The sequence below is a fragment of the Pseudopodoces humilis genome, chromosome 7 (assembly GCF_049639895.1).
Source record: "Pseudopodoces humilis isolate 2021_Gansu_Grassland_sample_001 chromosome 7, ASM4963989v1, whole genome shotgun sequence".
Lineage (NCBI taxonomy): Eukaryota > Metazoa > Chordata > Aves > Passeriformes > Paridae > Pseudopodoces > Pseudopodoces humilis.
In genome coordinates, this window is record NC_142206.1 from 29,566,038 (window position 1) to 29,583,117 (window position 17,080).

At 47.2% G+C, this 17,080-nt stretch overlaps 1 protein-coding gene across 6 annotated transcripts in view; it reads left to right on the forward strand.

Annotated features, from left to right (window-relative positions):
• The first annotated feature begins 213 nt into the window (after positions 1 to 213).
• The window catches only part of ACTN1 (actinin alpha 1), an 85,717-nt gene continuing 68,850 nt past the window's right edge, over positions 214 to 17,080 (forward strand). For 3 of the 6 annotated variants that reach the window (XM_088058445.1, XM_088058443.1, XM_088058442.1), the window contains exon 1: positions 215 to 420. In XM_088058445.1, coding sequence (XP_087914571.1) covers positions 316 to 420 — 105 coding nt within the window. In that variant the 5' untranslated portion in view covers positions 215 to 315. Of the gene's footprint in view, positions 421 to 17,080 lie in introns of all 6 variants that reach the window. The other 3 variants (XM_088058446.1, XM_088058444.1, XM_088058441.1) reach the window with 2 other exon arrangements.

The following is a 17,080-nucleotide window of genomic DNA, read 5'->3' on the forward strand; positions in this document are numbered from 1 at the left end:
GGTCCGCGAGTAGGTCAAGCCGCCTATCACGGCACACAGACCCTGTGACGGACACGCGTGAAGACCAATGAGAGAAGGGCTCTCTCTCGGGGGCCGGGGCTCGGCCGCGCGGATCGCGGCCAATGAGGGGCGCGGAGGCGGGCGGTGGGCGGGGCGTCCCGCCCCCGCGGCGCTGCGCGCGGCCGAGGCAGAGAGGTGGGAGCGGGCGCCGCCGCCGCGCGCTCGGGCTGAGCGGCCGCGGGGCCGGGACGGGCACAGCGGGCAGCGGCACCGGCGGGACGCGACGCGACGGGACGGGACGCAGCGGCCACAGCCATGGATCACTACGACCCGCAGCAGACCAATGACTACATGCAGCCGGAGGAGGACTGGGACCGGGACCTGCTCCTCGACCCAGCCTGGGAGAAGCAGCAGAGGAAGGTGGGCGCACCCCCGTCCTCTCCCCTGGCATACATCCTGTGGGGCTGCCGGGACCCGGCCCCGCCGCCCCCTCCACCGCTGCGGCGGGGCCAGTGCTCGCCCGGCCGGGGGCTGGCGCTGCGCGGCGCGGCGTGGCGGGGCGAGGCGGCGGGGACGCGGGGGCGGGCGGGGCGGGCAGGTGATGGCGGGGCTGGGAGGGAGCGAGGGAGGTGCCGCGGCGGGTCCCCCCGCAGCAACAGATGTCGGCCGGGTCACCGGCTCCCTGCCCGCAGGTGCGGCCGGGCGGAGCGAGGACGCCGGCGGGCGGTGGCGGGGCCCCTCCGCATCTCCCCCCGCACCCCCGCCGCCGCCCGTGCTCCGGCCCCGGCGGCGGGACAGTAACTGGCTTCTGGTTTGAATGGTGTGGTTTAGGGCAGGGCTTGCGCGGAGCTCATGTCCAAAAATGGTAACATTCGGCCCTTTTTTAAACCGAAAGGGTGGCGGTGGGGAGGGGAGCTCAGGAGGAGCTTCAGCCTCGCCGCTCGCTACTTATATTTTTTTTTTCTCTCCTCCTTTAAACCAAAAGCATCCTGTATTAGATCACTCAGGAATCCTAATCCCCGAAACATTTCCGTTTTAGTCACTCCATCAGACAACAGTAAAGCAGAATTTGGAACACCACTCATGCTGGCATGGCAGGGGCACTTCGGGGTGCAGCAGGCTCCCACGGACTTCGCAGCCAGTCACTCATTCTCTTAGGGCTCGTGTTTTGGATCGTGCCTTGCTCTCCCCTTCCTGTGAGCGGACAGAAGAATCCCAGACCTTCCATGAGAGGGGGGATGATACTGCTTTTTTATGCACAAATGATATATTAACATATGTAACGTAGCCTGAGGTGTGGGGCTTTCTGTAGAAAGCTGGGAGCAGTTGGGAAGGGAGAGCACAACAGAGAGAAGATGATTATTCCTCTTTAACCCTTCTCCTCTTCCCCTCCTCCACTTCCAGATCAAAGGTTTTCAGGTTTTCCTGTTCAGAGCTGTCTGAAATGGTGCCACTGAGAAGTTTTTCCCCTGCAGTCTGATGAGTTAATTGAAGGTGATAGCTATAGAGCTGCTATCGGTGATTTCCTTGTTCAGGGACTTGAGTGCTGAGAGTAGACAGCATGAGAACTAAAGTATACAAACAAGGGCATTTACTGGAGGAAGAGTTGATAGCGTGTGAGGTTATATTTCAGCAAAGGAAAAGCGAGGAATGCAGTCTTGGTCTGGGCTGTGAGTGCTGGATGGCTTATTGGAAGTCAGAGCTCTATTCCTTTGAGGAGTGAAGTGTCTTCCTTTTCAAAAGATCTGCCTGGCTGCAATCTCTATTTCCAGTCCTATGCCTGTATCTGGCCAAAACATCTAGAAACAGCTCTTGGGGCCCAGAGCAAGATCGCCAGCCTTGCTGACAGGCTGTGAAGGGAAATGATTATCATGCTGTGGGTTTTTTTGCCTTTTATGGTGCAGAGGTAAAATATTTTATATGTAGGGGGACACTGATTTGGTTGTCAGAAGCAGGAGTGGAACCTTTGGACTCCACAGAAGACTTAAGCCGAAGGTTGTTGTACATGCTGTAAATGTACATGCTCTTTTGTACTTGTAAAGGAAGTATTGCCTCCTTCCAGGAGATTTTAAGTCCTCTTGGTCGTATCACAAGAGGGTGACAGAGAGCTGTTCTGTTAACGTGGGTTACTTGTCCAGAGGGAAGAAGCCAAGAGGGAGTTTTAAGGAATGAAAGCCAACTTCTTGTTCTGGTCAACACTTACCAGTTGAATTTGATGTGGTGAGAGTTACTGTCCAGCTTGCTGGACTGGAGGACTCTATGTAGTTAAATGTGTCACTGGTGGTGGGATCACTTTGTTGTTTCTCTTTGTGCTGATGGGCAGCTGAAGCTGTTCCCTTGTGCAGTGGGTGCAAGCTCAAAGTTTTATGGTGATCCACCCCTCTGGTGTCTGTAGTTAGGAGGATCAGGTCTGGAAGTGATGGCTCTTTCCAGTTGCAGCCCGTATCCCTCCCCTCCAAGGGATTGGTGATTGGACCCCAGCCCGGGCAGGCTGTGCATATATTGAGAGACAGTCTTTCTCTTCTGCTGGGGGTCTGAATGTGACCAAAAGCCCTGCTGGGGTCTTGGGGCTTGCTTCCTTCAGATGTAAGGAGGTAACAATGTCTACCAGTCAAAAACCTGCAAAGTGTGGTGAGGTAAAACTGTCAGTCCTTCTTACCTGTGAAATGAAATCACTGCAGTAATTAAAGTTAAATGTTCAGTACAGTACATGTTAGTTAATAGCTTACTGAGATGAACAGGAGAGATTCATACCAACCAAATATTCCTGTAGATTCTTTTCAGGCTCAGTCTTCTCTTGCTGACTCACATGTTTAGGTTTTTCTTCACCTAAGTCTGATTTAAGTACTACTGAATTATTGTCATTATTATTATTTATAACACTGAGGCCAGCTGGTGAGGCAGACTTGAAACTTTGCATCTTGGGCCCTCTCTGGGAGCAAGGGTAGCATGTCTAAAGTGGTGCCACGGCCAGAAATGCAGCGAGCAAATGTCTATGTAAGAAGTGTCTGTGTCTTGCCAGCTGTTTCCACCCCAGCCCCTCATGTCCTGGCTCAGTAAGGCTCTGTAGGCTGTGGATAGCTGTGCCACATTGCTGTCCTGCCAGGCTTTGTGCAGCTGGGACTAATTGAGACTTGGGAAGCAAGCAATCTAGTAATGTTACTCAAATATGAATTAAGTCCAGCTCCCCTTCTCCTGGCTGCATGGGCACAGCAGAACTCACAGCAGACACCAGAAGTGGGAAGATCTACTGACTTTTAGTAATGTCTTCTACAGGAGCATTATAAAGACAAGTTTGCTGAGCTTCTGGGAGCTGGTTTGCAGGTTTCCTACCTGTGTGGAGGCAAATGTTACATCTTTGCTGTCTGGAATGGTGCTTTGAAATGGGTAAATAAGCAAATTGCAGAATTAATTTCATATTTGGAGGGTGAAAGTTGGCCTTTTGTATATGCTACAGAGGAGAAGCACTGGTTTCACACCTCTTCCTGCCTGCCCCTTCCTGTGGAGCTGCTGTTTTACAGTGTAGGGATAAAGTGACAGTTCCTGGGAGGAAAGCAGCTTTCCATGTGAAGCCAGTTTTTCATGTCTATCAGTAAAGTGTCTCTCTAAGAGGTTTAAAAGAGCTCGTCACAGCATTGCTATTCTTAAGTAGCAAAAAAAACCCGTGCAGAACAAATTCAGCTACTTTTCACCTGATAGAAGCCTCTGCACAATGTTTTGTGCAGGAGCAGGGGGTCTGTTCTGGGGATTAAAATACTTTCTCCTTTGAACTGCATCTTAGTAGTTTGAACTGTTGAACTCATCTCAGTAGTTTCTTCTAACAACCTTTTTGTCCCCTCTGCCTTCTCTTCTTTCCTGTCTGGAGTCAAGCTTCAAAGTAGTACTAGCCAAGGCATAACAAGATTGATCCTGCAGTTTCCCAGATTTGCAGAGCAAAACTTGCTGAAAGCCATTGCAATGGACTCACCTAGCTGTCAAGATAGACAAGCTTGCCTAGTAAAAAGTACATACGTGGGTTTTTAGTGGCCAAGAGATTGCCACTTGTGCCCACAAGGTCATTTCTACCTCCTGATGACAAATTACCAGCTGCAGCATTCAGACTATTCCTGGTGGGCTGGTGAAGCAGCTGGGTTGGGTGTGAGGGACTAGGTGAGCCAGTTGGTGTTCAGCATGCCTGGCTTATCTTCAAAGATGAGGTGAAGGGTGATGGTGAGAAGGACAATCTCTGGCCCGTGTCTCCTTAGCGTCAGGAATAACACTGGGGTGAAGTTGGGTTTATTTGGGGGGTGCTGGTAGGGATCAGCCTTCAGATCTTGCATACAGCAGGCTCTCATATGGGCCATTCTCGTTTAATGAGCTCGTTGCTCAAGGTACAGCTCATTCAGGTTTATTTTAAAATCTGGCCTGAAGCAACTCTCCGCTGTAGAGCTGGCAGGGAAACTTTAAATGCCAAATTGTTTTTTGACCTTACAACTGCTTTCTTAGGAGTAGGAGGCAGTGTTCATTTGCACTGTGTAGAATATAGCCATATGCAACTTTAATGCTCTAAGGAGTGATAATATTGTTTGTCTTTATTTAAAAAAATAAAAAAATGTAAAAAATGTGAAAAAAATCAGATTAAATTAATGTATCTTGTGCTTTATCCACTGCTGCTCTTCCTTGCCATGTTGGCATCTCTGACAATGTGGCAGTAAATGATATCTCTGGCTTAGAGAACTGGACTGGTCAGATTTATGGTGCTGCAGAAGCAGTGATAGCACAGACTTCAGTAGCACCTTTTCTGCAAGGAAGTGCTTACTAAGTACAATTGTTCATGAACTTACAGAAATTTTCCTGTTAGAAACCCAAATCTCCTTAAACCTCTCTCAGTACTCTGTGCCGTGTTCTGCATGTGAAGATACACATAAATACAAGGGTAAGAATAAAAGCCACACGTCTCATGGCCCTACCGTGTCTGCATCCTGCAGGCCTTACTGCTCTTACGATTTGAATTTTGCTGTTCTAATCACTTCTCTGAGGTGGGGTTGTTAATGACAGAAAGCACCCATTAAATAGGGCCATCATGGAAACACCCCACCTCCAAGCCTGCTGGTAAGCATGTTCTGGTCAGGTGGTATGAGTGTGACTATTATCTCTTGACAAAATGCAAAAGCCACAATCAGATTCCTTTGCATTTGGATTGAGTGTTCTCTTGTTCAGATAGGGTCTATTCTGAGAAAGGTATCTAGACTTCCAGAAAGTTACTGTTGTGGTAGCTGCTGTGGACCCACAAAAAGGTCAGTTACCATTCCTAAACAGAAGTTTGCTAACATTTCTTTCAGTGCCATCATAGATTCAGCCATAAGGTAAATAAACGTGCATTGTTGATGAATGCACTGCACTGGGTTGCTTTGCTCCTTCTGTGACACTGCACAGTACTCTTCACAGTGTGGGTGTGCTGCAAGAAGGTGGCCCTGATGCATCTGAGTATCCTATGTGCTTTATTTCACACTGACCAGTGTTGATACAGCAGCAGAATGGTGAAATTTGTAAGGATGCTTGCTCAGCTGCTCTTTTGCAGGCAGGCAATATAGGTCACCAGGTATCTCCTGTCTTCCAGATCAACCTTTTGTTGTTTAACATAGGTAACCTGTTGCCAGATACTTGCTTTTCAAAACATTGAACTCAAAAGTTGCTGTAGGGAACTCTGAAAATACCTGGCTTTGTAGATCAGTTATTTGTCCTTGAGTGTGGGAGCTACCTCATACTGAGCAGGTTTCATCGGGATGTGCGTGTTTGGTTTTTTTAACAAGAACATTATTATTCATTGTAGCGTCATGGTGGATGATGAATGAGGCATGTGTGTTTTGCTGTGACTTACCCTCCTATTCAGAATCCTGTGTAAGGGGCAAGTCTAAGGAGAAAGCAGGCATAGGTTAAAAAGGAGACTGCAGATTCTTTCAGGGGGAGTCTGTAACAGATCCCAAGGATCAATTTATGAGAACATGGTACTCACCAATCTGTACTGAACTTATCCTTCCAGTCGTCTAGGGAAGCTTGAAACACCTCAAAGGCATCCAGCTACCAGCCCAGTGATGTAAAGTATGTCTGTCTGGGGAATTTCTTGCTGACTGCTTCAGGCAACCAGTTTAAATTCTTGTGCATGTGATTTAGTAGTGACATTTTTTCAGTGCACTGAGTGCAAAGGCTAGAGAGAATAACATTGTTTTCTGTCCTGACTGCTTGCAGTACTCAAAGCTTGGGGCATGTGGCATGCTACTTTAGGCATCCTTAAGTAGAAGCTGCTTGGAAACCAGTTTTATTGTGTATCAGGAGAGAACTTGTCCCTTCCTGTCCCCTTGGAAGCACATGCTTTTGTATGAGATGGTACTGTCTTTGTATAATTCAAGTATAACTGGGTGGTAACTCAGAATGTGGGACAGTAAATGTGTTCAGTAAAAGTGTTCATGAACACTGGAATCACACTTTTAGAAACCGTGTATGTTACAGTGGCAATCCAGTGAATGGTCCCCTTTCTTCCTAGCCCTGAGATGCCAGCTGCTCCTGCTGTAGGCACTTTGCTCTTGTCATGGGTGCTCTGTGAGAGGTGCAGCTCTCATGCACTGACAAGTGGAGGAGGAGCAGGGTTCAGGTGGCCCCCCCAGCCAGAACAGCCTGTGTGCTTTTCTGTGCCGACTCACTGGAGTCCACTAAGAACATCGACCTGGACTTCTTAAGGTTGGCACAAACAGCAGTGACAGAAATGGTGAAAACGTGCATGGCTGTGCTGGGGAAGGACTGAGAGTATTTTCTGTCTGGCTGTGGATTATCACTGTTATGCCTGACACTTAGACTGTTCTCTGGGGTGCGCTTACGCTATTGGAGAATGGCTGTGCTCTTTCTGACAATGAGGTGCAGAAAGCAGTCAGTGTAGAAAAAAGGCGGGAGAACTGTCTAGGGAACCATTGGGAAGCTGCAGAAATATGACGTAAAATGGACTGGTCTCACTTTACTGTGTTGTGTCAGCCCCAGGGGCCTGCTGGGATGTGCTGCTGTGATTTTTAGAGGTGTTTTGTACAGTCTAAGAAATGGTGTTTGTGGAGGACAGAAAACTATGCAACAGTTTGCTCTTCTTCTATATGAGAATATAAAACTGATTTCTTGCCATGTGAGACTGTTGGAATCATGATGGTTATCATAAGGAATGTGCTTAGCATGACTTCTACAAATCTGTAGCAATGTAAAACCCTGTTACCCATCAAGGCAATATATGCCTGTGTCTGAAGGGGGAAAAAGCAGGTGCAATATGCTTGACAGCAGCCAGGGTGGGAAAAACAACCTCAGCAGGAAAGGCAGTCACCTTTTCTTCACAGAGGCATACAGTTTGCTCTTACTCTGAGGTTTTGGGGCTGAAGCGTTGTTACTCAGGAGATTGAATCTGTGGGCATGAGTTGGTGAAGAGTGGTGAGATAGACTTGTCAGCAGCAGTGGTACTGTCTGTCTGGTATTATGTGCCAGAAAAGCCTTCCATTGAAGTCTGTAGAACCACCCACCACTTCTTTTTGACCTCGGCACATGAGACTGACATACAGGTTCGCAATAGTCACTCAGATCCCTGAGACGGAACTGGGGACTTCTTGGGACAATCCAAAAAAAATGCTTAGGCAGACAAAGGCATTAATATGATTAATTAAAATTAATTAATAATATGATTAATTAAATTACTTCCAGTTCCCTTCCTGCCATTGCCTTCCCTGCTCTCATTCCCGTACTGTATGAGAGCAGAACTTGGTCATAGGATGTGGTGTGGCCTGGTGCCAGTTTAACCTCTTGGATCCCTATTAGGCGCTGAAGGAGAACCATTTTTTTCCCATGCTGGTTTCATTGTGTCATTGTGTCTTTGCTGTTCTGCTGGCAGTGAGTGTATCTTACTGGTAAGGGCTGGGTCAGGCCTTTAAGAGCCAACTCTCTTATGTACTGCAGCTTGCTGTCTTCATGCTTTTACCTGCCATTGCCCTCTCTTTGCTCCAAATCTGTGGCTGCTTTGAAGCACTACAATATGAATGAGACTCTGCAGAGACATTCTCAACCCCTAGTGTTCTGAAACAGCTCCCATTGGCAGGGCTGGGGTATGCATGCATAAACAGGGGGGATTTTGGTCTTTCATCTAGATGAGCCTTTGATTTGTTATTCTAACTATGTAGACTGGAAATGTGTTCAACTCTGTGGTGTGAGAAATGGCAGCAAACCTGTAATTTTTCTGTTGTATCAGAGCTACGGTGGGAAATGTTGGCAAGTGAAAAGACTGTGTCTTGGCTACAGTCACTGCTGCGAGCACCACTAACACGTGTCTCTGTATCACCTGTCTGTCAGTCAGATTGGAGTGGTTTCAAGCAGGTCTCTGAATACCAGCAATCCAGGGCTACTGGGAGCACCAGTATGGATAGTTCATAGACAGGTAAGGCTGCAGGGCAGGCTTCTTAAGCAGAAACTTTTCCCACAACCTCCTAGATTGCTTATGTGGTCAGTGGGAAGGAAGGAATGACTTGGTGGATCAGCTGATTGCTTCTTTGTCAGTCTACTTGATTTGGCACTGACTGTGCACTGCTGCAGGGTAGGGCCTGCCCTTCAGGACAGCACAGGTGGGCTCTGCTCATGTGTCCTATGCATGGCCCTCATTTTTCAGAGGGACCCTTGTGAAATCTGGTATGTGTCTCACAGCATAGTGTGAATGTGCAACTGGTTTGCTCTGATCCTTCCATGAACACAGTGGGTGGCTGGAGAAATTTCACACAGAATACTGATGTTTCCTTTTATAATGCTGAGGATGACTCTCATGTCCTATAGAGGTGCTGAACCAAGGCCAGTTGGCAGTAGAGGAGGGACTTCTGCTTTCCATGTCCTTTGGATCAGGCAGCCGGGGCATTTGCTACTTCTCACTGCAGCATATTATGATGCTAAGCATTTGAACTTCACTGCTGCTGTAAATGGAAGTTGTGCTGTTAAATCTTCCCTGCAAGAGCTAGCCCATAAAGGCCTCTGAGAGATGTGAGAGAACCATGTATGGTCTCTGCATCCCAGCTGAGTGCTCTTTTCTTCATCATGGAAAATGATGTGTACGTCCTAGAGCCCTGTTTCCTGGCCAGATTCCTTGGCTCTGCAGCAACCAAGTTTCTCTTGCTACTCAAGTACTTACTTACCTGTAATCCCCCTCACACACTTTATTTAAATCTACCCTTCAGTAGTAACATGATTACACAAGTACCTACATGGTAAGTTAGTTCTGTTACTTAAATGTATTATCCCCAAGAAAACTGTAAAAAGTGACTCCATGGTTGAAAAAAAAGCAAGCTAATTTCTAAACTGCTAAACAGTGCCAAAAAAAGGAGGCTCTTTAAAGCTGTTTAGACCATATCTATGCCAGGCTTCATTGCAGTGGAGAATACCTAATTTCCTAAGGAAAACTTTGACTGCAGCCAAAATTGATTCCAAAATTTTAAGCATATTTATGCTTCTGGGTAAGTTTCCCATGTGTGTTAGCTGGTTTGGGAGATGTGGGCATCTCCCTCATATGAAGTAGGGGAGAGCAGTAGCCCAGGTGCAAGCATTTGGTGGTAAGAGGAGCGTTGGGGGTATGTTTGTTCAAGCCTCTGCCTGCCCCTGTACCCCTGCTTGCAGTATTGCTATCCAAGGGGAGCATCTCCAAAGGAAGCGTTGGTCTTGGCCCCACCTGGTTCTGCACACAAAGGGAGAGACCCTGTGCTTCGTCGGTGCTTGCTCATCAGGCACCCCTTGGGAGTGGCACTTGCAGGCGGCTGCACTGTGCAGACAAGGCTGGCTGGGTGCAGTGCTGTAGTACAGTCATGAGCACCAGTGTTTCAGTCTGTTTCAAAATGGTCAGCATGTGCAAACTTGCTGTTTCCCAAGGGTTTTGTTGGGCTGCTGGGGAACTCTGGCCAAAGATGAGACTATTTCCAGCTGTGGTGAGCCAAGTGTGAACTCACTCTGGGCAAGATGCCCAGATCCACTGGTTTTCTCTTGCCAGAAATCCTTGCCCTCCAGCCTGCGATACCAAGCTCAGTTTCTGCCAGGCCTCAGCTGAAGACCTCTGAAGGGAAAAGAGGACAAGGAGACCAAGCAGAGCAAGATACTGCTGAGGTGGGGGCAAGGGGAACAACTGAAGAGCTTGTGTAAGGAGGTACAATGTTTGTGTGTTACTACCAAGGGCTGGCAAGAGGTACAGAGACTTGCTTTTCCTAGGGCAGGTAGAGATGTAAAGTGGCCGGCTGTGGTGCAAGGGATTGGCTTTTCTTGGTTAGGAAGAGCTACTGACCCACAGGACCATGGCATTCTGCTGGCTACGATCAGGGTAGTCACCTGTGAATGAGGATTGTTGCCTTTATTGTAGTTTCAACACACTGGGGATTTTTTTCTGTAAAGTAGGATATTGCTTTCCTCTTTTGTAGAAGGTGCCCTTCAAGGTGGGGAGGCTGTGTATCTGTAAATCTTGCCATACTCATATCTGGGAGTTTTCTTGCCTTCCTCAGAAAAGGCGTGGCCACAAAAAACTTCATCTTCCAGAGCTGGCAGTCCTTCTTGTTGCAGTCTCCATTGGGATAGGACTTCTTGCAGAGATCCATTGGTCCAGTTGCTTTTTCTGCAGACTGGTCTGTAGTTAGACTGTGAAGGAGTGAGGACGTGTAGGTGTCAGGTGTGGAGGGAACCTCCCTGCCCATTTCCTGTATGGTTTTCTGGTCCTCCCAATGCTGGCAACAAGTGCTAGTGAAAAAAAATTTCTGTTCTTTTTGGTGAGTGCCTTTGGCTTTTGGTAGTGTGAGTGGTTGCATTTAGCCGTTTGGTTCAAGCTATCAGGTCTCTCCTAAGACTTTCTGGAAGGCCTGTATTCATGACTTGCATGCTGAAACAAAGCATCTGAGGCATGATACCATGTCAGTAATTTAGCATGCACACACCTGCCTGCATCATGTCTTTTGGGTCCTGTCATGGAGAGGTGTTGGAGGACATGGGATCAGCGCATTAGCAGAAGGTCTTCTGTTCCTGCAAACACACCTCCTCCAACACTGATAATTTCCATGTGCCAACATACCATTTAGTGAGACTTTACACAGCTCCTTGCTGTTGCAGCATGTTGCAAATAGTCTGACCCAGCCAGCTACTAACAGCCTCCTACAGGGTGGACTGCTGAAATCTGTTTCTATCCTAAACCCAAAGGAATATTTCTCTCCCCTTCCTATAATGGCTTGTTTCTTTAAAGCTGTTAACTGGCCATAATCCAATCATTACTACTGTAATTAGTGAACTGCTTACAGTAATTAAAGCACTTGAAGCAGAATATTCTCTGATTGCAGAGCTTGGAACAACTTCTGCCTGCAGTTCTCTGAGAGCTAGTTACTGCTGATGGCCCAGAGGTGGGTGCAGGGTACACAGGGCAAGCCTGGCACAGCTGCCACACTGCCTCTTGTGCCAAGCCCCAGCGGGCACCATGTGGCCTTTCCACAGCCTCGGAGCCCCATGGATGTGAGCTGGTGTGCTAGCTCAGGGTGATGATCTGCTGTCAAAAAGGAGCCTTCTTTTTGCAAGCTGCAGCAGAAGATGGTGGCGTTGGTGGCATTGAAGGTGTGATGTTGTAGTACTTTAACGTTTGTTTGGTTTATACAAATTTTAAATCATTGTCGCAGCAAGCGCCATGTCTCCCTGCTGTCAGGGTACGCTGCTGTCCCAATGGCCTGCACTCTCCCTCCACCTGCCAAAGCACTAACTTGACAGGCAAGGCCAAGGCGCTTTAGCTTCTGGCCCTGCAAATTCATTCCTGCAGGGTTTCCAGGCAGATGTATTCCTCGCTGTATTCTTCAGCCACTTCTTCTCTTGGGAGCAATGAGACAGCTTTCCTGAGGGCTTCACCGGCTCTTCCCTTTATTCCCTGACAGGAGGGGAGTGTCAGCATGTCTCTGGCCTTTGTTCCTCATGTTTACCTCCTGAGATGAAGCCTCTTGTAACTTGAGCTCTTCCATCTTGGGAAGGAGGAGGGCCATGGTGAGGATCAAGTGTGGGCAGCTTTTGAAATGGAGGGCCCTGCTGGATGAGGAGTGAGGGTGGGTGACTACATGCAAGTACAGCAAGCAAAGGTTGTGCAGTGGTAAAATACCTCATTGCCCAGCTGGCAGGCATGCTGTACTCAGAGCTGAGGCAGCTATTCATTGGAAATGTTTGGCCTGTGGTGGGGTCAGAAAAATGAAAAGTCTTTCTTGGCCTAAGGAGGAGGATTTAAAAAAAAAAAAACCAACGGCAAAACCCAAACCAAACAAACACAACTACTACCTCCACCCTCAAACCCCCCTCTCCCCCCAAAATAACACAAAACGCATTCACCCAAAACCCATTCCCCTTGCAGGGTTTTTATTTTGCTCCTGAGCAATTGTTGTACAGTCTCCAAGCTTTATTCCTGTGTGGTGCTGGGCAGTAGAGGCAGGTCTGCACCATGGCCACTGGCATGTGAAATGGAGAAAAAGAACTTCTGATGAGAATTTCTTCCATGTGCTCTGGATTTAGCTTAGGAGGGAAGAGATGTTCTTATACCTTTGGACCCTGTTCATGTTGTCAGCCTTCATCACTGCTGTCTATATACTTAACTTGTCCTAGAGCTGTGTGAAAGGTTGAAAATGTACTTGTTGCCATACAGGTCAGAGTGGTGAGTAAGGTGGGGAGGAAGTCCTAGAGTGCCAGTGGCCAGAGATCTGTGTGGTGGGCACTGTGATGTGCCAAGATCTCTGCCTGCTGGCCTGAGCAGAGTCTGCCTATTTCTTTGCACTCTGCCTGTGCAGCTGCCTGCATATTCCTGTGCTTTCTTGCTGGGCTTGTATCCTGCAGGGTAACTGGGGAAAGGGACCTTGTTTCTGCTGTTTATAAGCCTGCTTGCACCACAGAACTCTGATGTGTGAGCAAGGTTACCAGATGATGCAAGATGACAAGCACTGAAAATAAGTGATTTTAAATTGACCTTAATTTTTGTTGCTTTTATATGTTACCTTAAAACCACTTGTGCTGATTTCAGTACATTCTGTTTGTGATACCTGCAGGTAATGCACTTGATTCAAAGAAATTATTTTCGGTTCCATGTTCTTCTATACTACCACCATGTGTTTGACTTCGTGTTGGTTTTAGGTGCTGGTACAGCCACTGTCAGCACACCCTGATTAGGTGCTCCCAAGTGTCTCTTCAGGACCGAGTCTAGTGGTAGGCTACCTCAAAGGGGTTCTTCTGTATTTCAGTGATGTTTAGCTTTAGATGTTTGCTTTCATTATGTCGCTACAAATTTGCTGTTATATATCCCTTTCTTCACACTCTTTCAACTCTTCCAGGATAGTACAGCAATATTTGGTAGTGTGTTTCTGATGTGGGTGTAACCAGAGAATAAAATCACAGCATACTATTTTTTGTTAAATTTTGCTTTGAGTTTAAAACAGTCTTATAGTACTCCTTGATATCTTTTTCTACCTATATATCCCTATCCCAAATTCTACCTCCTCCTCTTCTTCCTTTCTTTTCTTGCCTCACCTTCGTTAACAGGCGCTGGGAAGGGAAATGTGTTCCCATCTTATTCTGCCATTGTGTTCAGTGATCTCATGTGCTTTGGATTGAAGATTGCTGTTCTGCTTAGGTGAGTTGCTGGCTTTCATGGTTTGATACATTAACAAAATGATGTGCTGCTGGAGAGAGCTTTTGAAACTTTTTGTTAGTAAGATTTTAATAATTACCTTTATCTCTTTCATTTAGAGACTGTTTTGGTGGTGTCACTGTCCTTTCAGAGGTTATTTGGAAACCCCCCCACTGGGAGTGGGCTCCAGCAGCCCCTGAGCAAGCATTGCTCTGCTTCTGATTGGGGCAGCAGATGGGAGACTTGAGGCAGAGGAGTGCTTGTACTGGGCACAGTCAGGCTGTGGAATTGAAGATGTGTATTCAGGGTGCACAGCCCACCCAGAGGAGCAGCTCTCTAGGCAAAGAGCACAGTTCCTCAGCAGTGCTGTACACAGCACACAAGTGTACAGTAAGAGGTGTCCTTTGGGTAAGCATGCCTCTGGGAATGAGTACTGTCCTCATGCTGTCATGGGCAGTGAGGCATCTGCAAAGCTCACTCAGGTTTCTGTTCCACTCTGACCTTCCTGTGTGGTGGATTGGTGGGTCACGTTCTCTTGAACTCTTAACACGGTTTTTTAAGGGTACTTAATTGTCATGAAGCTGCAGTGCCCAGAACAACTACCACCCTTCTGATCTTAATAGAAGATAATAGAATAAAAATATTAACTAGACATGCTTGTTTCCGTGAAGCTAACTGGGATCTAATTTACCCGCCATTTGCTGCTTGCTTTGCTTTCCCAAGAAGATATTAGTGGGCAAAATATTTCACATATGTATATTCAGGATAATGCACTCTAGAGCTCTTAATGTAGTTTATATAGTGCTTATCTGCTTTTTGGCTTGTAAACTTTTCTACTTCTGCAGCCTTACAAAAGGGGTGAATAAATGTATTGTGTAATTGCTGTCTGTAAAGAGAATTCTAGAGAATTTGCCAGAGGGTGACATAAAGTATATTCAAATTTACAGTCCCTGATGATTCCAAATACCCACCAAAATCTTGTTTCACACCTAATTTATTTAACTTTGGCGTATTCGAGTGCTGAATGTTCTCCCTTCATCCATTTACTTGGGACAAGACTCGCCCAGATGCCGTTTCAGTCTTTAGTCCAGTCTGACTGTGCTTGTCTGACACTTTTTCTCAGTTGGACGCACTCATGATAAGTACCTGAATGTGATGTGGAAATGGGAGTTTTCAGCCAGGTCAGAGTTGATCGCTGCTGAGCCTAAGGTAGAGAGAAGGAGGTAGCAGGGTGGGTGAAGTAAAGGGTAAGTTCAGAGTGGGACTGCCCACTTTAAATGGTGACTTGTCAATGAAGTGGTCAGTGTTAGTCATGAAATCAATCCCTTTGGAACTGCAGCAAATGGTGTGGGGACCTGGCTCCTGGCAGCTGAAGGAGCTGGAGGTTTGTACTTTATTCCAGGCTTCTGAGTACCTTTTGCTATGTTGGAAAGCAGAGCAATGCTTTCCCACTTTATTTAAACGTTGCCCAAATTCCTTGAATTTTTGCAGCTTGGTCCAGGTAATAGTTCTAGTTTGCATTCGAAAAGAGTGAAGTGTCAGCCAGCTCTCCATAGGTAGGAATGCAGCTTAAAACCTGCCCGCCTCTAGCAATGCAAGATGTCTGAGATTGAGGAGGGGTTTTGAGGTAGGGAATGGAAATCTGCCCAACACAAGTAAGTCATGTTGGAAGCAGAGAGTCCGTGCTTGCTGCTTGACAGAGTTAAGTGCGCTGAACTAGCCATAGCTGCCTGAGAAACAGCTGTTTGTTCCCTCCTTTGCAAGGCACAGCCTCTACATTGCTCCCACATTTACTACTTGTGGGCATGAACTGTGAGCCAGATGAAAAATCTTGATTGGTGTTAAAATTAATTTACCGAAACAATAAGAGGAAGAAGAGTTAAACCTAGACAGCTCTCCACAGTGAAGGAGCATCAAGAGAATATTTTTTCTTAGACTCTCTCCAGCTCTTTCCCAGGCTTGACTTGATGGCTCAAAGAACTGCACAGCAGCTGCTGAGCTGGGAGAGAAGCTGCTGCTGTTGCCTGTGCAGGAACATTAACTGCCTCATGTTAGGCCCTGCACAGATTGCCAGAGCTCAGTACAACTCTCATGAACCCAGTTGCTGAAGCTTTGAGGCAACAAAGCTGCTCAGCAAGTGCAGTCTTCAGCCCTCCAAGTCTGAAAGCTCAAAACCTGAAGATTCTGCCATGCTGCTCTACAGAATACCAGACTTCTTCCATGAACAGGTACCAGTAGTCTGATTTAAAGAGTGGTCAGGCTGCTGTAGGGAGCTTGGGGAACAGGATTGTGCTACTGTTGTGCTATGGGTTGGCCCCTCATACCTGGGAGCTGGTGCTTCCTTTTTGGATTAACGCCACAGGGCTGGTTGCTGCTGCAGTGGGAGTTCCCTGTCAGCTGGGAGATGCTTTGCTGTAGTGGCTCCACTGATGGGTGCCCGGCTCTTTATCCCCTATGTAATGCATAGTGCTCTGATCTGCTTTTACTGCCCTGTCACTGTTCATGGGGACATCTATTGTTCTGCTAACTGTTGCTTCAAATGTAGTTCAAAGTCAGTAGCATGAACGTGTCAGGGCTCTGTTCTGAGTTTTTCTTTGTAGACCTCAGCCTACAGCAGTCCTAAATACAGACAAACCACACAAAAAGCTGGGGACAGGCTGTAAATTATCAGGGTTGGGTTCTTAAGCATCAGGAAATCAGGGGAAAAAAGTGCTGGAGTAGCCTTCTAAGCAGTGCAAGTGGCGTAGCAGTTTTGGCAGCTGAGAAGGGAAGAAATAAATTCCAATTCACTTAACAATACCTTACCTGTATGCAGAAATGAGCTGGCTGCTCATGGCATGGGAGCCTTTCTAATGTGGAAATGACTAACTTCCTCTGGCAGTACCAGTATGCTGCATAGGATGTAGGAGGTAGCATGTGAGGAGGTCCTGGGCCACTAATAAGTGTAGCTAGGCTTATTTATGTATCGGGTTAAATTTAATCTGTAAAATTCTTTCTGAGTTGGATTGTCTGATTTCTGCAGGAAGAAAATATTTCCCTTACAAGCACAATGCTGTGTGGCCATCTGACTGCATAAGAGGAAGTAAGAGTCTTGCAAAGGTTAGGTCCTCTGTGCCTTGATAATAGCATATGTAATCCCATGGAAGGGAAGAGAATCCTATGGGAGCAGAGGACTGAAATTCTTTACTTACTGTCTTCTAGCCTGCTGGTTCAGGTCACTTTCTTTTCCCAGTATGTGGTGGGTGCTGATGTAGGGTTGTGTGGCCATAGCTGTCTGAGTGTAGTTGGAGCAGGAGCGCAGCAAGCGGTGCCCTGTGCTGGATGCTTGTGCAGCAGCCGTGGTGTCCCTGGGTGATGGCTGGTACCTACTGTAGTGTGTAACAATTGCCTGATTGCTTGCTGAGGAAAGGGTTGGAACAACTATAC